The 26,284-nt window shown below is 50.7% G+C and overlaps 1 protein-coding gene across 2 annotated transcripts; it reads right to left on the bottom strand.

The window, feature by feature from the left end:
* Positions 1-26,059, bottom strand: SLC13A2 (solute carrier family 13 member 2). 2 transcript variants are annotated; one of them, XM_082201810.1, is made up of 12 exons: positions 25,820-26,035; positions 13,252-13,380; positions 11,540-11,676; positions 10,255-10,463; positions 8,441-8,624; positions 7,606-7,728; positions 5,020-5,241; positions 4,599-4,702; positions 4,358-4,470; positions 2,403-2,564; positions 2,058-2,195; positions 1-927 (listed from the first exon to the last, which is right to left on the bottom strand). In XM_082201810.1, exons 1-12 carry the CDS (start codon positions 25,910-25,912, stop codon positions 796-798), a joined length of 1,746 nt encoding a protein of 581 aa, XP_082057936.1. In that variant the 5' UTR covers positions 25,913-26,035; the 3' UTR covers positions 1-795. The 2 variants fall into 2 exon arrangements, with proteins under 2 accessions (XP_082057936.1, XP_082057935.1); XM_082201809.1 differs by lacking the exons at positions 1-927; positions 2,058-2,195; positions 2,403-2,564 and adding an exon at positions 2,630-3,122 and having other exon boundaries at positions 4,314-4,470; positions 25,820-26,059.
* Between the last annotated feature and the right edge of the window lie 225 nt (positions 26,060-26,284).

Genomic DNA, 26,284 nt, shown 5'->3' on the forward strand with positions numbered 1-26,284 from the left:
TTTTGGCCCACACTTTCTTTATTGCACAAAAGAGCTGTTGTGTTTTTCCCAGGGGCCTGGAAGCCCCCACCTCCTTGGAAGATGGGAGGCACCAAGGGAGTACGGTGCCCACAGTGCCCAGCGGCTGGTGGGGGTCACAAGGAGGTTGGGGGGGTGTCTTGGCTCTGCCTGCCCGCTGCTGTGGCTCACAGAACTACTCAGCAGCAACCTGTAAAAAAGACCAGCGGCAGAAAGACATGCCCAGACATGCCGGCGCTCTGCGTCTGATGAAACGACCCTGCATGGCAGGGGTTGGACTAAATGACCTTTGGGGGGCCCTCCCTCCTCAACAATTCCATGACCTCAGGAGGGAACAGATTCTTCTTCTCTGGAGGCTTTGAAACAGAAGTTGAACAGGCGCCTGCCAGGGATTCTTGAGAAGCGATTCCTGCAGTGCAGGGGGCTGGACTGGATGGCCTCTGGGTGTGCCCCTCCTAACTTTATGATCCTGTGGTGTGTTGCCCAGGGAAGATGGTGCTGGGTGGAGATCTGGGAGGGGGCCATTTCTTTCCTGCCCCACAACGCTGGGTCTGTGAGGTGAGGTGCCCCACTGCTAAGCTCCACACGGGTGCTAAAACTGGGGCAGAAGAAGTCCCAGCGAGGGAGGGAGGGGAGCCCCGTCCACAGCTGCTACTGGCTTGGGAAGGCTGCGTTTGCGCCGCCACGGCCCCCCAAGCAAGCCGGCCCCTTGGCGGAGCGTAGGAGTTGCCGCTCGAGGATCCGAAGGGCGTTTGCGAGAGAGTCGCTTCCCCGGGCTCAGCATTGACCTGCAGTGCCGTTTGCCCAACTTGGGAAATTGTGGAGGTCAAAGATGGGGAAGCCCCAGGTGTTGATGGCCAGGGTGATGGTCAAGACCCCCAGTAAGTTCAGCATGCAGCCGGCTTTGACCTGAGGACACAAAGAAAGGAGATCAGGATACCAGAAGAGGCCGTAGAGCGAGGCAGGCAGATTCCAGCTCAGTTCTGCCTGCACTGACTGGCAGCAGCTCATCAGGGTTTCAGGAAAGGGACCTTCTGAACCTGCTCCTGAAGCACGGACCTTCTGCAAGCCAAGCAGGGGCTCTATCCCCCTTGCCCCAAGAAAGAGCAGCCATCCTAGATGTGCCTTGAGATATCACTGTACTTCCTCCACCTTCCTCTCCGCAGGAGGATGGGGGGCAAAGCTGGAATGAGTTGGCTCCGCCTCTCGTTGGCCTTAGCTCCGCCCACTGTTGGCCTCTGCTGTCCTCCCCACCAGTCCGAAGAGGCAATCGGCCGCCACTGCAGGAGGGGCCACTGGGGGGTGCTGGAGTCGACAACCACCCATCTCTTTTTGCCACCCCCTGCCCAGGGAAGCTCCTGGATGGGCAGAGCCTGAGGTGATGACACTGGCTTTGCGGGGGCGGGACTAGATGACCCCAGAGGGTACCTTCCAACCCTACACGGCCTAGGACCCTTGTACCTATGGGACCGCCTCTCCCGGTCTGCCCCACGGAGAGCCTCAAGGTCCATAAATAGCACCACCCTAGTGGTCTCGGGCCCTAAGATTAGCTTCAACCAGAGCCAGGGCCTTTTCAACACTGGCTCCGGCCTGGTGGAACGCTCTGCCTCATGAGACCAGGGCCCTGCAGGATCTGATTTCTTTCCGCAGGGCCTGTAAGACAGAGTTGTTCCGCCCGGCCTTTGGCTTGAAATCAGCTTGATCCTCTTCCCCTTTCTCCTTCTGTGATGGAACTCCTATTTGGGGACTTCCCTGGCTTTTTCTGGCCCATGTAGGACCAGTCTGGATAGTTAGCCTTGGTGAAGACTTGACGTTTTTATCCCCCCAAAAGTTTTTGATTTGAGTTTCCACTGAAATGAGGCTGCATTTTAATGTTTGAATGTTGTCTTTTAATCTCGTTTTTAAGTAGTATTTCAATCAATTTGTTTTATATCTGGTGTTAGCTGCCCTGAGCCCGGTCTTGGCTGGGGAGGGCAGGGTATAAATAATTTATTATTATTATTATTACTATTACAACGGCGTGACACTCACTCACTCACCATGTCTATGACGTGCAGCTGCCCGTAGGAGAAGACGATGGCGTTGGGAGGGGTGGCCACCGGGAGCATGAAGGCCAGCGAGGCGGAGAGGGTGCAAGGGAGCATCACGTAGAGGGGGTTGAGGCAGATGGCCTGAGACTGGGGGCAACAAAAGGCAGGAGGAGATGGGGGGGCGTGTCTGGCTGGATCAGGCCAAATGGGCCCAAGAGGCCCACAAGCAGCAGGAACTCTCCAGCTGTCATTCCCCATTGTCTGAGATTCAGAGGTAGACTGTCCCTGGGCATGGAGGTTCTGCTATCACAAGAGACTTCCATAAGAAGAGCCCTTCCTTTTTGCCACACTTACCATGGATGCCAGGATGGGCAGGAAGAGCGTGGTGGTGGCCACGTTGCTGGTGCACTCGGTGAAGACGGCAACCAGCAGGCAGAGCACAAAGGCGATGGCTGGGTGAGGGATGGTCTCCAGGGGGGTCAGCTTGCTCCCCAGCCATTTGGACAGACCAGACGCCTGGAAGGAAAAAGGACAAGGGGGTGTCATTGATGGAGGACCAGACAGAGGGGCACAGACCCTGGCTTCTCACACAAACGCTACCCCCCCGACTCCTCTTCAGCTGAAATTCCTGTATGGGCAGGGCTAGACCCGGGAGGACTAGACCCAGTAGTGATGTATGGAAGTGAGAGCTGGACCATAAAGAAGGCTGATCGCCAAAGAATGGATGCTTTTGAATTCTGGTGCTGGAGGAGACTCTTGAGAGTCCCATGGACTGCAAGAAGATCAAACCTATCCATTCTGAAGGAAATCAGCCCTGAGTGCTCACTGGAAGGACAGATCCTGAAGCTGAGGCTCCAAGACTTTGGCCACCTCCTGAGAAGAGAAGACTCCCTGGAAAAGACCCTGATGTTGGGAAAGATGGAGGGCACAAGGAGAAGGGGACGACAGAGGACGAGATGGTGGGACAGTCTTCTTGAAGCTACCAGCATGAGTTTGACCAAACTGCGGGAGGCAGTGGAAGACAGGAGGGCCTGGCGTGCTCTGGTCCATGGGGTCACGAAGAGGCGGACACGACTAAACAACTAAACAACAACAAGACCCTGGAGGTCCCTTCCAATGCTCCTGTTCTATGATTTGTATTTCTTATTCTTATTTCTTAACCACCCATCACAATATGGTTCTGCGGTGTCTTGCAGTAATTTAAAAAACCCGCAGCATTAAAAAGACTTCAGAGCAACCTGCAGCCCCAAGTATAGGGTGGGCTCCTAAAATAATATTGTGGCAGCTGAGCTTCCCAGGGGATAATAGAGCAGCCACTCATTTATCCCTTGAATGGCAGCTCGTGCCAGTTCAGCACTACTTGAGCGCCCCCTAGTGCTTTGGATGAGTCATTGCTGATGTTGATCTGAGTCAGGTCACTCACCCATCTCGGTGGGACCTCGTGGGAAAGTGAGAGACGGTGGCGGTGTAGTGGTTAGAGCATCAGACTAGGAACCAGGGAGAGATCAGGGTTCAAATCCCCCACTTGGATATAAAGCTCACTGAGTCCCTCTCCCGCTCAGCCTAACCTACCTCACTGGGTGTTGTGGAGATTAAATGGGGGGGGGGGAGAAAAAACCACAATCATCATCAGTGCTTTTTTTCTTTAAAAATGTTTAGGGGTACTCTCATTTTGACTCAAGAAAATCACCATTTTATAGTTCAAATCGGGGGAAATAAATACAGTGGTATTTTGGTTTGCAACCGTTTTGGATTACAACCACGTCAAACCCTGAAGTGTGTGTCCCTTTTTTATTATTGCAACCCTTTATTATTATTACAACAAAAATTTTTTGGAGGCCCTATTGGCGAAAGCGCGCCTTGGGTTACAACCTGTTTTGGTTTACAACCGGACCTCCGGAAAAGATTATGGTTGTAAACCAAGGTATCACTGTACAATAAACGGACAAAATGTTTAGGGGTGTGCGTACCCCTGCGTCTCCCCAGAAAAAAGCAACAACAACAACAGATCCTGAAGCTGAGGCTCCAAGACTTTGGCCACATCATGAGAAGAGAAGACTCCCTGGAAAAGACCCTGATGTTGGGAAAGATGGAGGGCACAAGGAGAAGGGGACGACAGAGGGCGAGATGGTGGGACAGTGTTCTTGAAGCTACCAGCATGAGTTTGACCAAACTGCGGGAGGCAGTGGAAGACAGGAGGGCCTGGTGTGCTCTGGTCCAGGGGGTCACAAAGAGGCGGACACGACTAAACGACTCAACAACAACAACAACAACAACAACAACAATAGCAGCAGTCCAAGGGGGATCACCTCACTGCCTTTGGCCAAGGCAAAGCCTCCTCCCAAGAGGATGACGATGTTCCAGGGCATCTTCTGATTAACGGTTGGCCAGTCCAGGAGGGCCGGGGTCACCCGGATCTGCCCTGCAATGCAAAGGGTCTGTGAGCCCCTGGGGCTGGACTGGATGGCCTTTGGGGGGGGTACCTCCCACCTCTGCAATTCTGTGAACCACTTGCAGGTTAGGGGGCAGCATAGGAGCAGCATTGCTCACCTCCTGGTGGGGTGCGGCTCCGGAAGCCGCATCTGGGCACCTCCGAGGGGATGAGGAACAGCAGCATCGAAATGAAGATGACGACCGTGGCATCGGTGACGTAGCTGCGGGGAAAGGATGGGCATCGCAGGCGAGGATCAGAAGACGAGTCTGGCTGAGGCCGAATCGGGCCAGAGGGAGCCTATCTAGCCCAGCCTTCTAGTTTCACAGCAGTCAATTGCCCCATAGAACCTGGGGGACCAGATAGGCTGCCTCTGGAGCTGGAGGTTCTATAAAAAGAGCCTAGCTGCAAAAGGACCCCCTCTAGCCCAGTTTCCTGCTCTCACTGTGGCCAGCCAGGTGCCCCCAAGGAAACCCACAAGCAGGCAGGACATTTCCAGGCCAGGCCAGGAAGGAGCAGGGAAGGTGTGCCCTCTCTCACCTCTTCCCGTCCCAGGTGAAGGCGGCACTCGCCCATCCCGGCATGAAGCCCGGCTCCCGGGTGAACCAGAGCAGCACCAGGATGATGAAGAGGACCAGGACGGTGATTTCGGAGAACTTCATGGGCCCCAGCGCCTGGTGCTGGTTCTTGATGATGCGGTAGGCCATCTGAGAGCCTGCCTTCTCTGAATCGTTGGTGCCGCACCCAAAGTTCTTCCGGAAGCTGGAATGGCAGAGAGAAATAAGATGGGGGCAGGTTGTGGTTCCCCTGGGGGACAAAGCCCATCTCAGAGGGGCCGGTCCCTGCTTCTGGGTCCAGCTCCATCCCTAGAGACTCGGGGAGCCTCCGCGGCCAGAAGTGCCTTTGACCAAGCGCAGCTCCGGCCACAAAAAAATTGCCACAGTCATTGGATTGCTGCAATGTGCTGCAGTTAGTGCTGGATGCTGCAGCATAATTGCTGATGGCAGTGAGATTTGAGATCTGCACAGGCTGCTCATCATGGACCACGTTCAAGGTGTTCCTATTTGGGTGCAAACCCTTTCCACAACTTGGGGCCAGTTGACCTGAACCCGTGTACACCCGTTTGGCCGCTTCGATCTGCGTTGTGATTCGGGCCACAGAATTCCCTGTTCCGCATTTGAAATAAATTGCCCTTTTAGTGTGGCTGCACTTTGGAACTCACTGCCTATTGATATCCAGCAGGCGTCTTCACTGTAACATTTTCGGTTCCTGTTCAAGACAATTTCATTTAGAAGCCTGTCCAGATGCTTAGAAATCTGATGCAAGTTTTAATCTGCTTTTAGTCTATTGCTACTTTCACTTATTGAAAGTTTTAGGTGAATCTTGAGGTTTTCTTTTGCTATCAAGCAGAGTATAAATTTTATGAGACCACTGAGATGATAGATGATGCTGGCAGAGCTTAATGTCTCTCCAACATTGAGTATCGCAAAATGCCTTGTGTAAAAGAAGACCTAGCCAGCTGGGCACAGTGGGTGTCACTGGGCCAAACATATGAACCTCAGCAGCTACCTTAGACCCACTCAGACTCTTTGCTCACTTAGCCTTGCATTGTCTGCTCTGGCTGGCAGCAGCTCCTTGGGGGCCTCAGACTCACCCCCTACCCCAACCCGACTTAGAATCACAGGAAATTGCCTTACACCAGCTGCACTGCAAAAGTCCGTAGCTGAGGGACTGTATTGCATGCAGAAGGCTCAACCCCCAACGTCATCTCTGCGTAGGGCAGGGAGAGACTCCCTAGCCTGAAACCCTGGCAAGCCACGGCTGCCAGTCAGTGCAGGCAGCCCTGAGGTCAATGGGCCCATGTTCTGACTCTGCATAAGGCATAAGGACTAGAACTTTGCCTGCTTTTTTACATGCTGGTCTTGGACCCTCTTCCATGTGGGTCTCTCCTGTGTTGCAGGAATTTATGCATAGGTTGACGCGTGGGGATGCGGGTGGCGCTGTGGGTAAAACCTCAGTGCCTAGGACTTGCTGATCGTATGGTCAGTGGTTCGAATCCCCGCGGCAGGGTGAGCTCCCGTCTTTCGGTCCCAGCTTCTGCCCACCTAGCAGTTTGAAAGCACCCCTAAGTGCAAGTAGATAAATAGGTACCGCTTCATAGCAGGAAGGTAAACAGCGTTTCCGTGTGCTGCGCTGGTGCTGGCTCGCCAGAGCAGCTTCGTCACGCTGGCCACGTGACCCGGAAGTGTCTCTGGATAGCGCTGGCCCCCGGCCTCTTAAGTGAGATGGGCACACAACCCTAGAGTCGGACACAACTGGCCCGTACGGGCAGGGGTACCTTTACCTTTACCTGGGGGGGGGGGTTGCCCTCCAGCAGATATCATGCACATGCAGCCCACTACCAAAATCAGCATAAACACTTTTGTGACTTTTGTGATTTGTCCCCACAAAACACTTCATCACAATTTCTTCCTATCTATTCAAAGAGCCTTTGCAGCACGATACCAAATGTAAGAATTCACTGATAAATGTATCTATGTACTGGCTCACTGGAAAAACTTCAGAAATTCATATAGACATGTGAGCTCAGCTACTCAGCAGCCCCTCTGCCTGAGGGATAATCCCTGGCATCCTGATACCTGAGTGCCAGACAGGTAGCCATTCCAGAAATACCAAACCCAGATGAAGACAAAAGGGTGGGATGAACTTGGCTGGGAAACAGGGAAATGTAAATATCCTTTTTGTTACACTTGATGGGTGTTTGGTGGAGGGCAAGGGGAACCATGGGGCAGGGTCCAGGATGCTCAGATTCCTGCCATCAGACCTCCCATTTCATGATGAACCGTGATGTAGTTTTGGGGGGTGTAACATGGGGATTAGCAGGTAATAACAGTTTGGGGGCTCTTTTGTTTGGGGCTTCCATCTTGTTCCACCTGGTGGCAGGTGGGAGTCCTGTCACAACAGTCTTCAATCAAGACCAAGCCCACTGGCTGCTGTTTTGCTCTGGTATTCCTGGCTGGTGTCCTCGTTTTTTGTCCAAGAGAGCCCTCAGATTTCTCCGTTAACACCTGCACGAGTCTCCCACCCACCTTCCCACTGCATTATCACCCGTGGGTCTCAACTTACTCCATGCCCAGGAACAGCAGCAGCAGCCAGACCCAGGAGAGGATCAGCAGGACCACCATGGTGGGGAAGGCAAAGCTGAACCACGAGGCAAAGTTGACCACGTTGCCGTTGTTGGGGAAGAGGCTGTCGAGGAGAAAGGGGAGCCGTGAAATGCGAGCGGCGTTGGCTTGGAAGTGGGTCTGCGATTCATGCCGTTGACCCCGTGCATTTTAATAGTGCACACTTTCCCCCTCCCCGCAGTGGGTGCATTTTGTTCGGTTGCCGAATCGCGTCACAAAATATGGAGAAATAATAAAACAGCCCCATGGGTGATCTCGCCCAATCCCTGCAGCGCAGGAATCGCAGTTAATAAAATTGAACGCTGCTTTGATACTTTGTGATGGGGCAGTGTAAAAATACTTGGGGGATGTGTAGAAAACAATTCTATACATGGAAAGAACGGCAGCTAAACATTCCCTGACAGGCGATTATCCAACCTCTCTTTAACCAAACCAATACAACCATGTGAAGGAGAACGAGAAGCTGAAATGGACAGAGTCTCATCCATCCCTGGTTCTGAGTCAGGGACTCTTCCTTCTCCTTATGAGTGTAGTTCAAGCAGAGAACAAATGGGGGTCATAGAATCGGAAGGAACCTCCTCGCCACAAGAGGTGCTGGTCTTGACCTTTAAAGCCCTTTGTGGCTTAGGGCCCTCGTATTTACAGGACCGCCTCTCCTGGTCTGCCCCGCAGAGGACCTTAAGGTCCATGAACAACCATAGTTTAGAGGTCCCCGGCCCTACGGAAGTCAGACTATCCTCCCCCGGGCCAAGGCCAGAGCCTGACTCGGTACTCACTCGTCCATCTGCCCCTTCATCACCAGGTTGGGCGTGGTCCCCGTCAGGGTGGCGATTCCCCCAATGCTGGCCGCGTAACACACCGCCAGGCTCATTCCTTTGCACAAGGTCAGGTGCTTCTTCTCCAGCTGCTGCTGCTCGTGGGACACTTTCTCCTTCTCCACAGTCACGACGTGTCCGTTCACTGCGGGAGGCGAGAGAGGGGTTGGTGAGGGGCAGTAAGGCTGGCCCAAGCAAGGTTGGGGGAGAGGCAGCGGTAGCCCAGTGGTTGGAGCACTGGGTGAGGACCTTGTTTCTTCATTTACCGGTAACCCTTTTACATCGTTTTGTATGATTTGTGGTATTTTATGTATTGAGATTTTGTGCTATTTTTATCGATGATAGATGAATAATTTTTTATTGTATTTGGTAAGTGTAAACGGTGCAATTATTACTTACTGATGTTTAATTGTAGTGCTTACTATGGAATTCTAATGCATATTGCTTTATTTGGTATAAGTTCTTTATTTTAAAGTTATCGTGACTTTTTATATAGGATCTGATTGTTACTCTTAATGTTTGATTTTTAGTGTGTGTGCGTGTGTGTGTGTGTTGGAAGCCACCCAGAGTGGCTGGAGCAACCCAGCCGGACGGGCAGGGTAAATAATAATAATAATAATAATAATAATAATAATAATAATAATACTTTATTTATTTATGCCCCGCCCATCTGGCTGGGTTTCCCCAGCCACTCTGGGCAGCTCCCAACAGAATATTAAAATACAGTGGTACCTCGGGTTAAGTACTTAATTCGTTCTGGAGGTCCCTACTTAACCTGAAACTGTTCTTAACCTGAAGCACCACTTTAGCTAATGGGGCCTCCTGCTGCTGCCGCGCCGCTGGAGCACGATTTCTGTTCTCATCCTGAAGCGAAGTTCTTAACCTGAAGCACTATTTCTGGGTTAACGGAGTCTGTAACCTGAAGCGTATTGTCAGGGAACTGACATCAGAACAGAGGGGAGAGGAGGTGCTTCCCGATTCTGCGGAAGAAGGGACGAGTAAGGGTAGAGAGAGAAGGTCATCTGGGGAAGAATGTGCCGGTGTCACCAGGAAGAAGGAAGAGGGAGGAAGCACCTCGGAGGAGAGGCTCCGGGATGCTGGCACTGAAGGTAGTGAAGAGAGTGGAGGGGCACCTCTGGGCACGCCCACTCTGCACAGAAGGGTTACGCGCAGAGAGGCGAGGCGAAGGGTGTCAGTCAAGGAGCTTTTATGTTGGAGGAAATTTAGGAAACACCCACTCACGGATTCGTCCAGCGACTGAGCGGCAGCAGCACCTAGGCTGCTCAGTCAGGGAAAGACACCACCAACTTCTAAGCAGTTTGGAACCGCTGGAGGTTTACACACAAGCAACCCCCATTTCCCCGTGACACGTATGTAACCTGAGGGACCACTGTACAATAGTCTATGAAACATTAAAAGCTTCCCTAAACATCAATGCTTCTGGATGCGAATTGCTGGAAACCACAGGCGAGGAGGGGGCTCTTGGGCTCAGAGTCTGCTTGGGGCTTCTCTTTTGGTTGGTCCCTGTGAGAAGAGGGGGCTGGACAAGACAGGCCCCCTATGGCCCAATCCAGCTCTTCTTACAGAGCTCCATTGCAATAGCAGAGCCTCCATGCCCAGGAACAGTCTACCTCTGAATACCAGACAATGGGGAGTGCCGGATGCCGGCCTAGATGTTCCCCCTTTGGCCTGATCCTTCTCCGGGGCTCCTCTGACGTCCTTCCGGTGGCTTCAGAGGAAGGAGGGCTGAGTGACGGTCCTGAACCCGAACCTACCTTGCTGGTGGACGGTCTCCTGCAGCTCAAAGCCTCCGTTGACGGTCCCCTTCTTGGCCACGGCCTCCTTGGCCTGCAGCCGCTCCAGCTCGGATCTGTGGAGCTGCTCCAGGACGGCCTGGGCGATGGGCACCATCATGGCGGTGGTGGCCGTGTTGCTGATCCACATGGAGAGGAAGGCGGTGACGCCCATGAAGCCCATCAGAAGCCTGTGTGATAGGAATTTTGAGGTCTTAGATATAGATTAAATGTTTATAAGTGTACCAACCAAGCACGTACATAGATAAGCACAGGAAGACCGACCTGGAACCATTTTTGATTCCCAAACTGTCCCAAACTGAAAAAATGTTTTCTCTGCGAGGTCAAAGGAAAATGGAAAAGCCTCCCCACTGTCTTTTCCTTCACAAATCCTGTCTTAAGGGTATGTCTGTGTTTGAATAGGGTGAGCCTGTGACCAGCCCAGGAACTAAGTATTTATCATTACAAAAGACTGGCCAGGCTCCCCAGGGTATCCAATCAAGTGACCATTAACAGGTGGTCTGCCAGACAGGAGATAAACAACGCACTCAGATTTCTGTTGTAGACCAACCTTTCTGTGATGTGTCTGGGGGGTGGTCTTGAGGTATACCCCTTTCTGTGATGTAGGTATGATGTATGGAGGGGTGGTCTTGAGCTCCAGGGCGGGCAATTTAAAATGTCTATGTAAGGCCTTGCGCGCCATTGTTCTGGGTCCCTGCTCTCTCCTGCGGATGAGGGGAGCACCCTGTTGCAACAGATCAATAAAGATCAGGCTCACTAGCTGCTTTGCTTCTCAATATTCTCTGGTTGGCCTCTGTTATTTTCTCCTACCAATAGGGAACTCTGTAAGGACTCTATATGGGCTCTTGGATACCCCTAAGGGGAAAAGGGCAATTTTTGTTTACAACATCTGCCATGGATGGAGACCGCACCTGAGACGGGGTGGGCAGGAGGCTGGCACTCAGCTCCTCTCGCCACCAGAGCAGGGCGGCTCAGCCCTACTTGGGGATGCTGGAGGGTGGAGGCCAAGGGGCCGCCTGCCATGGCCCTTAAGTGTCGGGCTTTGGAGAAATGGCTCCCTCCCCAGCTTTGGCCGTGCATCAGCAGAACAAAGCCATTAGAGTCTGTTGCAGGAATTTATGTATAGGTTGGGGGGGGTTGCCCCTCCAGCAGATATCATGCACATGCAGCCCAAAATCATCACAATCGCTTTTGTGACTTTTGTGATTTGTCCCCACAAAACACTTCATCAGGCAGCATGACTCACAGGCCTGGCCGGACCCCGATGAGCAGGAGGACGCGGAGGGCGATGCGCTTGTGCAGGTTCCAGTGCTCCACCGCGATGGCCACCAGCAGCCCCCCAATGAAAAGCATGTTGGTGTCCTTCAGGTACTCCATGCAAACCTGTGGGGAAGGAGAGGGGTGTTAAATATACAAGTTTAATAAAGCCTATGTTTGAATGCATTGTATTTAACATGCTCTGCAGAGAGCTTTGCATCAGGCAGGAGGTTACACTCTAGGTAAATGCGGCAAGGAGACGCTCAGTGAGCATGCTGAGTAGTGGCGTCACAGCAAGAGATGGAACCACCAGCAGCAGCGGCAGTGTTGAACAAGGAAGTTGTTTAGGAGCTCCCTCTGAGACCAGAGAGAGGATAGATCCTGGACTGAATTAAAGAAGACTGACCCCATTGCTAGTTTGTTTAGAGCAATGTGTTACTTTGCGTTTTGCAACTTTCTGTTTTGTAACTAGTTTAAGACTGTTTTGCAGTAAAACTTTTTGGAACTTTTTCTTGTGGTGAAGAGCACTCATTTCTACTCTGCACAAGGTCCAGATCAGGGATTCAATTTGCAGCGGGGGGGGGTAGGGGCATTGACAGCCAGGAGAGCCTATAAGCCATGGGTAGGCAAACTAAGGCCCGGGGGGCGGATCTGGCCCAATCGCCTTCTAAATCCGGCCCACAGACAGTCTGGGAATCAGCGGGTTTTTACATGAGTAGAATGTGTCTTTTTATTTAAAATGCATCTCTGGGTTATTTGTGGGGCATAGGGATTCATTCATCCCCCCCCCACAAAAATATAGTCCGCCGTCCGCCCCCAGGTCTGAAGGACAGTGGGCCAGGCCCCTGATGAAAAAGTTTGCTGTCCCCTGCTATAAGCCTCTCTCTCTCTCTCTCCCTCTTAGCACTGAGCCAGAGTTTCCAGGCCACTTACTGATTAATAAAAATACTGAAATTTAGATGCCACTTGATAATGAAGAAAACCAAACTAATCTCAAAATGGTTTCCAAAAAACAATAAGACAATAATATTACCCATAAGAAGAAGTAACAACAATAATTTAACACTTTCAAAAAGTGAAAGAACAGCAAACTAAAAACAGATTAAAAGTCACACCAGCTTTCTAAACTGAACGTCTGATTTAAAGAGGAACAGAGGAAGCCGCCTTTACGCTTAATCACTGCGGTGGTGCATCTAGCTCAGTATTGTCCACTCGGACCGGCAGCAGCTCTCCAGGGTTGCTCGGAAGAGGTATTCCCAGCCCCTCTGGAGACTCTAGGGATCGTGCGTTATGCATGCAAAGCAGCTGTCCTGCCACAGAGCTACAGCTATTCTGAAAACAAATTAAGATTCTAGTCCTCTTGAAGGCCTAATTAAAATAGAAACACTTGAAGCTGACTGAGTCAGAACATTGGTTCATCTTGGCTCAGTTTTGTGTCCACTGACTGGCAGGAGTTTTAGGCAGGGGTCCCTCCCAGTCTCAGCTGGGGACACCATTAGGGCTTGAACCCGGGCCCTCTACAGGCCGAGCAGACACTCTCCCACTAAGCTGCAGCCCCTGAGGGCCATGCTTTGTTGTCCCCGGGCTGGGACTGATGGGAGTTGTGGTCCAGGTGCAAACAGAGGGCACCAGGTCATGTCAGCCCTGCATGGCTGGCCAGTTGCAAAACCGAGAGCCTCTTTGGTCCAGCCGTCTCCTTACCGTGGTGGAGTCCATGATGCCCATGAGCGGGAAGAGGATGACGGGCAGCAGAGCGGTGACAGCCAGCGGCAGAGCCTCTGTGCACCAGAAGAGCGCCATCAAGATGATGGTGTAGCCACATTGCGCTTCCTGCAAGGGAGAGGCAGAAGAAGTGAGAAGGGCCATTTTGCATGAGCTCATTGCTGGAGGGGTTTGCAATAAACTCAGTAAAAAGGTAAAGGTAAAGGGACCCCTGACTGTTAGGTCCAGTCGCGGACGACTCTGGGGTTGCGGCGCTCATCTCGCTTTATTGGCTGAGGGAGCTGGCGTACAGCTTCCGGGTCATGTGGCCAGCATGATTAAGCCGCTTCTGGCAAACCAGAGCAGCGCACGGAAACGCTGTTTACCTTCCTGCCGGAGCGGTGCCTATTTATCTACTTGCACTTTGACGTGCTTTCGAACTGCTACATTGGCAGGAGCAGGGACCGAGCAACGGGAGCTCACCCCGTCGCGGGGATTCGAACCGCCGAGCTTGTGATCAGCAAGTCCTAGGCTCTGTGGTTTAACCCACAGCGCCACCAGCGTCCCTAATAAACTCAGTACATGCCATCTACAGGGGGCGGGGATGTAAGCTGCTTCAAGATTCTCAGAATTTAATCTTGACAGAAATGAGAAATGTTACCAAAGGAACCAAGGTCCAAAATTTATGTTACTGGATATTTTGGGGGCACATTGTCAAAAGCAGTGCTTTTTTTCTAAAAAAAAAGAAAAATGTTTAGCGTTTTCCTACTCATATTGAAATTCTGGCCCTCAATGAGGCCAAACTTAGATTCACAAAATGTTTAGCGGTATGCATACCCCTGTGTACCCTCCAGGGAAAAAAGCACCGGTCAAAAGAATTGGTCTCATATATGATCTGGGCAGCACAAATCGTCATCACAACTCAATGGAAAACAGCCCAAAATATTACACTGACCATTTGGTAGCACTCACATGGGAATATTGTTGTTCTTATTTCCACCGCTACAATTCTATGACTCTATTTATTATTATTTATCTGAATTTATATACCACCCTTTAGCCAAAGATTGTCCAGACAGAGGTCATTATATAAGGTGACCCGGGCAGTTTCTTTGCCAAAGCCAGGCTGAAACCCCAAATGAAATCGATCTAGAAAATCAGTTTCCGCCAACAGCACCTGGATCTGGTCATTACAAAACGTTAATGGAGAAAATCACACAAAGATTGCAATTTCGGTGAGGACATTTCTTTGTGACATGCACAGTGGGACCATCTTTTTCAAGATAACTGTTGGCACAAGCCTGGCAAATCTGGAACTTGACTCGATAATCAGATAACACCGATATTCTTCACTTGGACTTTGTTATTCTAACCCGCGTGCAACTGTGCTCATTCTATGTGCCTGTTTTATCGTTTTGTTTTTCATCCTTTACTTTTCACCTGTTGACATAACCGTTCTCTCTGTTTTATATGTGCCTGTTTTATCGTTTTGTTTTTCATCCTTTACTTTTCACCTGTTGACATAACCGTTCTCTCTGTTTTATATACAATATAAAATGATTTTTTTAAAAAAAAAATTTACCAAAAAAAGTGGGGAGGGGAAGGGAGTTTTGCAAAGGGTCCATGTCTGTATCAGTGTCTGGGAGAGAAGAAGAAGCAGAAGATTTTGCAAAGAAAGACACTTTGCAGAGCCAGGATGGCATAGCGGTTGGAGTGTTGGCCTAGGGCCTGGGAGATCAGGGTTCAAATCCCCACTCAGCCGCAAAGCTCTCACTGGGTGTGACCAATGCACACTCTATTTAAGACTTCCCCCAAAGGAACCTGGGAACTATAGTTTACCTCTCACAGTGCTACCATTCCCAGTACCTTTGGGGGTGAAAGTTCCCAGGATTCTTGTGGGAGGAGTTGAATACGAATACAAGTGCTTGAAATGTGTAGAGTTGGGCTTCTTGGCTATTACCCTCTAATTATAAATGTGTGTGGCCAATTTGGCCTGCAGGTGGTGATCTTGCTGCACCTAGCTCTGCTTTGGTTAAAATAAATAACTGGGGAGTCCCCGAAATGGCCCAGAAATTGGGGGTGGGGTTAAAGAGGAGGGTTTTCTTTCTGCCAGACAAGAGATAAACAATGCACTCAGATTTCTGTTGTAGACCACCTTTTCTGTGATGTATGTTTGATGTATGGAGGGGAGGTCTTGAGCTCCAGGGCAGGGAATTTAAAACATCTATATAAGGGCAGGCACACCTTTGTTCTGGGTCCTCCTCCTTTCCTGTGTGTGAGGGGAGCACCCTGTTGCAACAGATCAATAAAGATCAGGCTTACGAGCTGCTTTGCTTCTCAATATTCTCTGGCTGGCTTCTTATTTTCTCCGACCAATGGAGAGCCTACAAAGGACTCTATAAGGGCTCTTGTGTCCCCCATAAGGGAATAAGGGCAGATTTTTGTTTATTACACTTTCTTTCTTTCTTTCTTTCTTTCTTTCTTTCTTTCTTTCTTTCTTTCTTTCTTTCTTGGGCGCCACATTCACAACAGCCCTGCAAGGTAGAGTGAGTTCCCTTCTTGGCAAATGAGAGGGTGTGGCTTTCCTGAGGATGTCATGCTCTGCTTGAAGGGGGGGTGGCAGAGAGAAAGAAGTTGCCAGCTCTCTCTGTTTTCAGCTGTGCCTCAGATTCTACTACCCCCCCGAAAGGCTTGACTGCATAATTTATTTTTAAGGTTTGTAGCTGGAGATTGTGTCAACAATGCAGAGCATGAGCGAGAAAACTCTTGCCTCAAGGTCCACTTTCCTTCCCAGGGAATTTTCCGGGGGCCGCATGCCTGGTGTGGGTAGGGCTGCAGACAAGCACAGGTAAAGCAATGGATGGCCCGACTCGGTCCTGCATTCCTTGCCCTCATTCAAGCCACGCAAAAGTCCAAGGTCTCTATACATACTATTGCAGGAATTTATGTACAGGTTGGGGGAGGGGGTTGCCCCTCCAGCAGATGTACATGCAGCCCACTACCAAAAGCAGCACAATCACTTTTGTGACTTTTGTGATTTGTCCCCACAAAACACTTCATCGCAGTTTCTTCCTATCTATTCAAAGAGCCTTTGCAGCACGATACCAAATGTAAGAATTAACTGAAAAATGTATCTATGTACTGGCTCACTGGAAAAACTTCAGAAATTCATATAGACATGTGAGCTCAGCTACTCAGCAGCCCTTCTGCTTGAGTGATCATCCCTGGCATCCTGATACCTGAGTGCCAGACAGCCATTCCAGAAATACCAAACCCAGATGAAGACAAAAGGGTGTGATGAACTTGGCTGGGAAACAGGAAAATGTAAATATCTCTTTTGTTCCACTTGATGGGTGTTTGGTGGAGGGCAAGGGGAGGAATGGGGCAGGGTCCAGGATGCTCAGATTTCTGCCACCAGACCTCCCCTTTCATGATGTAACTGTGATGTAAGAGTGATGTGGTTTGGGGGGGGTGTAACATGGGGATTAGCAGCTAATAACAGTTTGGGGGCTCTTTGGTTTGGGGCTTCCATCTTGTTCCACCTTGTGGCAGGTGGGAGTCCTGTCGCGACAGTCTTCAATAAAGACCAAGCCAACTGGCTGCTGTTTTGCTCTGGGATTCCTGGCTGGTGTCCTTGTTTTTTGTCCAAGAGAGCCCTCAGATACAATACAACCCATCCCTCTGTTTCTCCACCCAGGTTATTATTACAGAAGCTCAAGAATTCACCATTGCAAGCAGGAGGAGCACTCAGGGAGAGCGTGGAGCAGGATTGCGGGGCTTGGAAAGAAGATTGGAGCCCTTCAGGCAGGAGGGGGCTATTGGGGGGGCCTGGTGGTCAGAGGCAGCAGCACTTCTGAGCACGAGTTGCTGGAAACTGCAGAAGGAGAGAGTTGCCCTTGCACCCAGATATCCTGCTTGTGACCACTTAGGTGGCCACTGTGAGGACGGAATACTTCTCTAGTTAAGTTCCCATTGGCCTGATCCTGGAGGGTGGAGCATGAGGCACCTAATCTTAGGGTCATGGGTTCAAGTCTCACCACGTTGGGCAAAGATTCCTGCATTTCAGGGGGTTGGACTAGATGACCCTCGTGGTCTCTTCCACCTACGATTCCTTGGTTCTTCTGATGTACCTGTTTGCAAGGGGGGTGGCTTAGGGTGAGCCCCAATGGCCAGCTACCCACACGTGGCTGGGTAGAGAGGAAAGGTGGACAAGGCTGCTTGCCTGTTGTTGCAGGTCATGTTCTGGTTTCTTTTGACGAGGAAGGATGGGCCTCTCGTCTCTATGAACATCATGATCAGGGTGGTGGGCCCATGTGACCCAGCATTGTGTTCTCACAGTGGCCAAATACCTCCAAATAATCCAGATAGACTACCTCTGGACCTGGAGGTTCCATCAGAATGTAATAAGAGCACTGCGCTCACAGTGGCCAGTCAGGTGCCCCAAAGATAAGACCACAAGCAGCATCCGAGTGCAACAGTATGCTCCAGTTGTTGTTCCCAATAATAATAAGAATAATAATAAATTTTATTTATACCACGCCCTCCCTGCCAAAACCGGGCTCAGAGCAGCTAACATCAAATATATGACACATTACCATAAAATCAAGCCATCAGTTAAAACACATCTTAAAATCAAGTCAGAATCAAAGTGAAATCCAATCATATGGCAACCCGCAAAATAGGAATGAGGACCTTAAATTCTCGCCAGGCCTAACTGTTTATGCTGATCTCATATGAGCCTGTGAGAAAGGTTGGGGGGCCACTTTCATGCCAAGTTCTTATAAGGAGAGAGGGGGAGTCAGATTGGACCCCGGCCAAAGGCCTGGCGGAATAGCTCCATCTTGCAGGCCCTGCGGAAAGATGCCAAATCCCACAGGGCCCTGGTCTCTTGTGACAAAGCGGTCCACCAGGCCGGGGCCACAGCCGAAAAGGCCTTGACCCTGGTTGAGGCCAGTCTTATTTCCTTGAGGCCCAGGACCTCCAAGATGTTACTATCTTGTATTCAGAGGTAGACTGCCACTGGACATGGAGGCTCTGCTGTCACAATGGACCTCCTTAAGAAGGACCTAGATGGATCAGGTCAGTGGTCCACCGAGTCCAGCCTCCTGTTCCTACAGTGGCCAAACGGGTGCCCCCAAGGGAAATCCACAAGCACAAGAGCAACATTCCCCTCTCTTGCGGTTTGTAGGAACTGGTATTCTGAAACCTTTGGAACAAGACAGACCCAGCCCTTTCTTTGGGCTGTGGACCGTGAAGCCTCTTTTGTTTCTCTAAATTGTTGTGCTCTCTGCCTTGGCTCGGGATCCTGCTTCCTGGGTAGCAACAGGGCGAGAGACAGGTGAAGAACTTCCTGAAACCCACAGCCTCTTATCAGCCACATCATCCCCATTAATCTCTGTTTTCCTCCTCCTCAGCTGACTTCAGCACAATGCTCTGTTTTATTGCCCATTCTGCGGCATGAGCGTGCTGCCAAGGGCAGAAGAGTTCACTGCCCGCCCCGCAGGGTTGGTGTTTCTCCTCCCCTGTTGCCACCCGAGATGGGTCTCTTGCTGGAAGAAAACCCTGAGGGCCGGCCGATGCCTAATGCCATCGAGGCTAAACAGCCACGGAATCATAGAATTGTAGGTCTGGAAGTGTCTAGCCTGCTGAAATGCAGAAATTGCAGCTAAGGAATCTTTGACAGATGGTCGTCCTCAGTTAAAAATTGTCCAAGGAAAGCAAGACCCCCACTTTCCAAGGGAGTCCGTTTCACTGCTGAAAATCTCTCACCGTTAGAAAGTCCCCTTTTTTGTCATTTGACTCCACTGGAGCCAGAGGCAGTGTAGTGCAGTGGTTAAAGTGTTGGAATAGGAGCTGGGAGAGACCAGGGTTCAAATCCTCCCGCTCTGTCATGTTGGGTGGGCCTTGGGGCTCAGTTGCTGCCTTTCAGCCTAGCCTACCTCACAGGGCTGTTGTGAGGATTAAACAAGGCCCTAAATGGCCCAGTATCCCTGAAGGAGTGTCTCCATGCCCACCGTTCAGCCCGGACACAGAGGTCCAGCTCCGAGAGCCTTCTGGCGGTTCCCTCACTGTGAGAAGCAAAGCTACAGGGAACCAGGCAGAGGGCCTTCTCGGTAGTGGCACCCGCCCTGTGGAACGCCCTCCCTTCAGATGTCAAAGAGAAAAACAACTATCTGACATTTAGAAGACATCTGAAGGCAGCCCTGTTCAGGGAAGTTTTTAATGTTTGACGTTTTATCGTGTTTTTAATCTGTTGGAAGCTGCCCAAAGTGGCTGGGGAACCCCAGCCAGATGGGTGGGGTACAGATAATAAATTATTATTATTATTATTATTATTATTATTATTAGGAGGGGGAGTACCGTGTATGTCACCTTAAAGCTCTCTGGAGAAAAAGCTGTGATATAAATGCAATTGATAATCACACAATCACAGACTTGTATGGTTGGGAGGGACCCCAACGGTCATCTAGTCCAACCCCCTGCAATGCAACAGATACAGTAAATGGAAACGGAATTGGATTCCCCCCTCCCTCCAAAGGATATTGAGGGTGGTCCTATCCTGCCTCTAGGAAAGAAGGTCGGAGGCGTTCCTTGGCTGAGGGCCGTGATATTTAAGCAGGCTTGCAAGTGGATTTTAATTGTGTCTCCTGGACGTGGTTTAGGAGGCACTGCCGGGCTGTTTTCGCCCTCTTGTTTGGCGAGTTTAATTGGCTCAAGGCAGAAACAACTTTCGCTGATTTACACACCCTCATTTATGGTCCATCACCGCTTTATGGCTGCTTTATCACCTTGGCAGATGCAGCCAGTGGTGGATGAGTAATGAGCAGTTCTGGGTTTGCTTTTAAAACGGGGCTGTTTACTCTGCCTTGTGCAAAACTTGCTTTTCGCTATGACGGGGCCAATCAGAATAAGGGCCACTAACCGACTGCTGATTCAGGACTTCAAATTGTGCTTTTACATCAAATTTCTGCATATACTGTAATGTTTCACGGTTGCTATAGCCATTGGCTAAGGCGAATAGAGTTTTATCTGTCTCTCTTTTCTCTATGACAAGAGGCAGAAGAAAACCTCCCTTGCTGGGAGATCCAGGACCGACAAAAGAAAGGACTCTTTTCACACAGCATGGCGTTAAACTTTGGAACTTCCTGCCACAGGAAGAACCTCATCTTGTAAAGTAAACCTGTACCATGGCTCCCTTTTTAATTGTCTTTTTCTAAATTGCAGCTCATCTCTGGGGTCTCAGTCAGAAGCCATCTCTTTGGGTTATTATTTTTTAAAAAAAACTAGACGTGTTGAGGATATTTCACCTTGGCTCTTCTGTATGCAAGGGGCTCTAACACCGAGCTAAGGTCCTTCAATACCCCCAGGTACTTCCTCTTGAAACCAGCCCTTTATCTGAACTCATGAGGACTAGAATCTTACTTTAGTTCTAGGAAAAGGCCCACTGCTCAGTGGCAGAGCTCCAACTTTGCGTACGGAAGGTCCCAAGTTCAGTCCCCGGTGGCATCTCCAAGTAGGGCCAGCGATGAAAGACACTCTTCCTGAAAGCCTGGGGAGCTGCTGCCAGCCAGAGTCTGCAATACTGAGCTGAGTGGACCAAGGGTCTGGCTTGGAATAAGGCTACATCCTCAGTCCCTATTTGAATCAGACCTGAACTCAGAACCATAAGGACCAGAATCTGGACTTGAGTTGGGATGGGGCGGAGGAGAACCTGCAGGTAATAAAGGACGAAAGTTCTGGGCCAATTGCTGGCGCTGCTGGCGTGGAAACAGGAGATCAGGTTAGTCACGGACTCTTCTGGTCTCCTTGGAGCAAAGAGGCGAACTCTGGCCCCTTAAAGTGTAACTTCTGTCTGCCCAGCTGCTGCCCTCTTGACCCCTCCCAGGGGTCAAAGCATCTCAGGCTTAAAAATTGATAGACAGCTCTCCCACGCTCCCTCGTCACCTTCTTTGTGGGTTGAAAGAGACCATGCAGGACTTTGATTTAAGGAGGGCCATCGCCCATTTGCATGTAGAAGGTTTGACCCATGATGGCTTCCCCAGGTAGGACTGGGGAGAGCGCTCGTGTGAAACCCTGGAGCAGGCATAGGCAAACTCGGCCCGCCAGATGTTTTGGGACTACAACTCCCATCATCCCTAGCTAACAGGGCCAGTGGTCAGGGATGATGGGAGTTGTAGTCCCAAAACATCTGGAGGGTCGAGTTTGCCTATGCCTACCCTGGAGAGTCAGTTCAGACAGTACTGAGCAAGACAGACCAGTGGCTCTGACTCGGTATAAAGCAGATTCCTAGTTAAACCAGAACCATGAGACTGGCAGAATCCGAGATCAGGGAGAAGAGTCGGTTGGAGAAGATTGGAAGAAATTTAAAGACTATTTGCAGAAATATTGCAAAATGAATGAATGTTAGAATGATGTCAGAATGAAGTTAAGTGGTTTAAGCAGCAATGTTATAAAGGTGTATGTAAAAATGGATTGTAAACAGGTGAGAATCCAAAGTTATAATATATTATGTTAAAGGACTAAGATAAAAACAAAGAGGGAAAGAAATTGCTGAATGAACTAACTGAATTGGAATACAAAAAAGGGAGGCGTGAGGAGGTCAGGGAAACAAGGAAATGAATGTAAGGTATGAAAGACTGATGTATTTTTTAAAGTGTTTTTTATCTTTTTTTGTATTTTGTATTTTTTCTTCTATTTTTATTTTTGTCTTTCTTTTTCTTCTTTTTTTAAATCATGTAATTCTTTTCTTTGAAACTTTAATAAATATCATTAAAAATAAACCAGAACCATGAGGACCAGAAACTTAGAATCAAAGAATCATAGAGTTGGAAGGGACCCCAAGGATCATCGAGTCCAACCCCCTGCAATGCAGGAATAGGCAGCTGTCCTTTATGGGGATCAAACCTGCAACCTTGGCATTATTCAGCAGCATGCTCTAACCAACTGAGCTATCCAGGCTGACTTGTCTAAAGCTTTAGGAGGGTGAATAAGACCTTTATGCTAGAGCACCTGTCTGGCATGCAGAAGGCCCCAGGTTCAACTCTCAACAGCGTCTCCAAGCAGGACTACTGAAATCTCTCATCTGAAAGCCTAGGGAGTCACTGCCAGTCAGTGTAGGCAATGCTGAGGTTGATGGACCAATTGCCAGATTTGGCCTTAAGCAGTTTCCTATGTTCCTATTGAAATCATCCATTTATCCAGAACCATGAGGACTAGAATCTTACTGTATTTCTAGTGGGATGAACCAGACATCTGTGCTAGAGCATTCACAAAGGCTCCCGGTTCAATCCCTGATGGCATCTCCAGGTAGGGCTGGGGGAGACCCCCTGGCTGAAATCCTGGGGAGCTGCTGCCCGTCTGTGCAGACAATACTGGTACCTAAGAACATAAGCAGAGCCTGCTGGATCAGGGCAGTGGCCCATCTAGTCCAGCCTCCTGTCCTCATAGTGGCCAACCAGATACCCCAATAGGAGACCCCCAGGACCCGCGCACAAAAGCCACTCTCTGCTCCTGCAGTTTCCAGCAACTGGTATTCAGGAGGCAGAACTGAGCCACCCTGGCTAGCAATCCTCAACAGCGCTCTCCTCTTCTATGAATTTGTCCAATCCTCTTTTAAAGCCATCCAAGCTGATGGCCATCACTGCCTCCTGTGGCAGGGAGTTCCACAGTTCAACGATGCTCTGTGTGAACGACGCACCTTCCTTTCATCTTCCCCAAATCTATAATCTAGATCATGGGTAGGCAAACTAAGGCCTGGGGGCCGGATCTGGCCCAATCGCCTTCTAAATCTGGCCCGCTGACAGTCCGGGAACCAGCATGTTTTAACATGAGTAGAATGTGTCCTTTTATTTAAAATGCAACTCTGGGTTATTTGTGGGGCATAGGAATTCGTTCATTTCCCCCCCTCCAAAATATAGTCCGGCCCTCCACAAGGTCTGTGGGACAGTAGACCAGCCCTCTGCTGAAAAAGTTTGCTGACCCCTGATCTAGATGGAGCCCTGGTCAGACTCGGTGTGAGGCAGATTCCAATGTTCCTGAGGGCCAATTTGGGAAGGGGGGAAAAGCGAGCATCTCTGCTCTGTAGCTCAGCACGGAAGAAGCTTCCCAAAGTGGGGGTGTCGTGCTTTCAGAAATATTCAGGTGATCATTTCAGAGGGTGAGGAAGAAGCCACAGCTTCCGCCATGCAAGGAGTGGTTAGGGGCGTCAAACTGAGACCTAGGAGACCAGAGTCCCCAATATCTGCTCCTGGGACCTTCCTATCCAAAGGTCAGGATTTTGCAGTGGGTCGGGGGTGGGAGTGTCCTCCAAATCAAGGCTTGGCCCATCTGGCCCAGGGAACCCTCTCTCCAGTCCATTTGCCCAGCATTCATTTCTTTTGACACCTTCCCTGCGGCTGGAGTCCCTTCACACCTGGAGGGCAAGACGGGGAGTGAGCTGGAAGGGGTCCAAGCAGGAAACTCAGCGTCCAGAATGGGAGCTGGCTGCCGTTTGGCTCCGGGGCCAGGCTGCTTACGTAACTGGGAAACGGGCATGAAGGCAGCAGCAGAGCTCGACGGAAGGAGGTGGTCCTGCTAAAAATGCCGTCCTGTGCCCAAATTGTGCCTCTCTGCTCCAGATCCCTGAGGACTAGACTCTTGCAAGGGGTGGGGTTTCAAAGGAAAGGACCACAGCTCCGTGACAAAGCACCTGCTTCACCTGCAGAGGGTCCCAGGGTCAGTCGCTGGCGGCAGGGAGTGCCATGGGGAAAGCTGCTGCCACCTTGAGAGCTGCTGCCAGCCAATGCAAGCACCACTGGGTGGGGAACAAATGTCTGATTTGTGTGTGCTTTGGGGGTTGGACTAGATGACCCTTGGGTCCCAACTCTACCATTCTATGATTCTTAACACACTACAATTCCCAGGATTCCTTAATGAGAGGCTATCAATGATGGTGCTACCAATCATCTGCTACCAATGAATGGTGTAGTTTATCTTCTCCAAAACAACTGGGTTTTACCTGTTTTTCCAGGCATTAAGCTATTTGTCTTTTCCTTTCCTCACTAAAAGCCTCTTAACTTTTCTCTACTTCTCTCTGAAGGTTCCAGCATAGGAAGCTGCCTGCCCGGGAATGAGGCAGTGACTCTTTGGGGAGAATACCTGGCACTGCCATTGGGGATTGTACCTGGGACACCCTCCTTCATGCCAAACCGGTGCTCAGCACCACTCAGCAACACAGCCCTTGGAGCAGGTTATGGGAGACGGTTCCACGGATGCCGGGGGGGGGGTGCAATTTGAAAGGCTCCTGCAGCTGCCAAACTTTCTCCTTGGATCCTCCTTGGAGCTTGCAATATGAAGGCCACTGCATGCAAACCCTCCGAGTTGCATTCCAAGGCACACAGAAACCCAGACTTGACCTTAAACTGTGGAACTCCCTGCCACAAGAGGCAGGGATGGCCTCCAACTTGGATGGCTTTAAAAGAGGACTGGGCAAATCCACGGAGGAAGAGAAAGCTATTGCTTCCATTTCTCCCACTTCAGATAGACTCATAATAGAGGTGGGAGGGACCCCAAAGTTCACCTAGCCCAACCCTCTGCAATGTAAGAATCACAACTAAAGACACTTTGATCCACCTGCAGGGCTCCTCCACCTTGTTGGTTCCCATTTCATTTAGATTCCCGGCCCCCCACGCTGTGGCCGTCAGGTTAGAACAGGGGTAGGCAACCTAAGACCCGTGGGCTGGATGCGGCCCAATCGCCTTCTCAATCCAGCCCACAGACAGTCCGGGTGTTTTTACATGAGTAGAATGTGTGCTTTTATTTAAAATGCATCTTTGGGTTATTTGCGGGGCATAGGAATTTGTTCATCCCCCCCCTTCAAAATATAGTCTGCCCCTCCCCCAAGGTCTGAGGGACGGTGGACCAGCCCACAGTTGACCCCTGGGTTAGAAGATGCTTGGAGGGCCTCCAATTCCTGTTATTATGTTAAATTACCTGTCGCATCTGCCCTCTGTACAGCACAACACCAACAGGGGCTTATCAGCAGCGTCCCCAGCAGTCGTTCCTCCTGCTGAAGAGGCAAGCTGCTTTTCAGGTGCCACAATTTGAGGTGGCTCGCCTCTTCAGCGTGTTCCGGAAACAGCAAAGGAAACATTGCTTCTTTGGGACATGGTGTTCTCTCTCTATTGTTATTGCCGTCTTTGGGGACCACCTGGAAGATGGGGGTGGGAGTGTTTCCCTCTGCAAAGGGACTGTGGTGTCACAACCTCAACCCCCCACTTTTCCTCTGGAAGCAAAACCCTGTGCCGCTCAACAGCTGTTCCTTCGCCCTAAGCACTGCCCATAAAAGAAAATTGTGTCTTGATGGCTTCATTGCTTGGATCCTGCAGCCGCTGGGACAGGGCAAGGGAATCTCTCCTTTGTTGGGTGACAGGTGGCCCTCTGTCATGGATGCTTGAGATTCCTGCATTGCAGGGGGTTGGGATAGATGACCCTCGGGGTCCCACCCAGCTCTACAATTCTAGGATTCTCTGAATCCCCGACGACTCTCCTTTTCCATGGCGAGGGGCACAGGACCCAGAGAGCGACTTACCTTGTAAGGTAGGACCAGGGGCAGGGGGAGAAAGACGAAGGGGGTCAGCAGGACGATCAGGTAGTTCCTGTGCGCCAGAATCTCCCTCCACATGATGATGGGGGACGCTGCCTGCCTGGGGCCGAAAGGAGCTCTCGATCTCGCCTCCGAGGCTTTATAAAGGCTCCGGGGCACCTGGCAGCCGACCTTGGCACCTGAGCGCCCTCCTGCCAAGGAAGAAGAATCAGGAGCTGCTCGAAATCTTCCCAGGGAGAAACTCCTGCGCGCTCACCAAGTTAACTCTTTGGCAGCCTCCCAGTTCAACGCTCTCCGGCGCACACCTGTGACTCAGGTGCGCGGATCTCGTTCTCCAGGTCGGGCTGGCGAAACCCGCCTCCAAGTTCCCACGCGCGGCAGCCGGCAAGAGACTCGGCGAGGCGGCGGTGGAGCCGCTTCAGTTTGTGGGCGTCTGCTGGCAGCAACTTC

The sequence above is a fragment of the Podarcis vaucheri genome (genome assembly GCF_965113315.1).
Source record: "Podarcis vaucheri genome assembly, chromosome: 15".
NCBI lineage: Eukaryota > Metazoa > Chordata > Lepidosauria > Squamata > Lacertidae > Podarcis > Podarcis vaucheri.

Bases quoted from the DNA above. Each gene is read 5' to 3' on its own strand.
- SLC13A2 (XM_082201809.1), bottom strand. From the start codon at position 25,912: ATGTGGAGGGAGATTCTGGCGCACAGGAACTACCTGATCGTCCTGCTG. The intron at 11,677-13,251 runs GTAAGGAGACGG...CCTTCCCCACAG, and splicing joins GCATCATGGACTCCACCACG to GTTTGCATGGAGTACCTGAA. The intron at 4,703-5,019 runs GTGAGAGAGGGC...CTTTCCCCGCAG, and splicing joins TTCACCTGGGACGGGAAGAG to CTACGTCACCGATGCCACGG.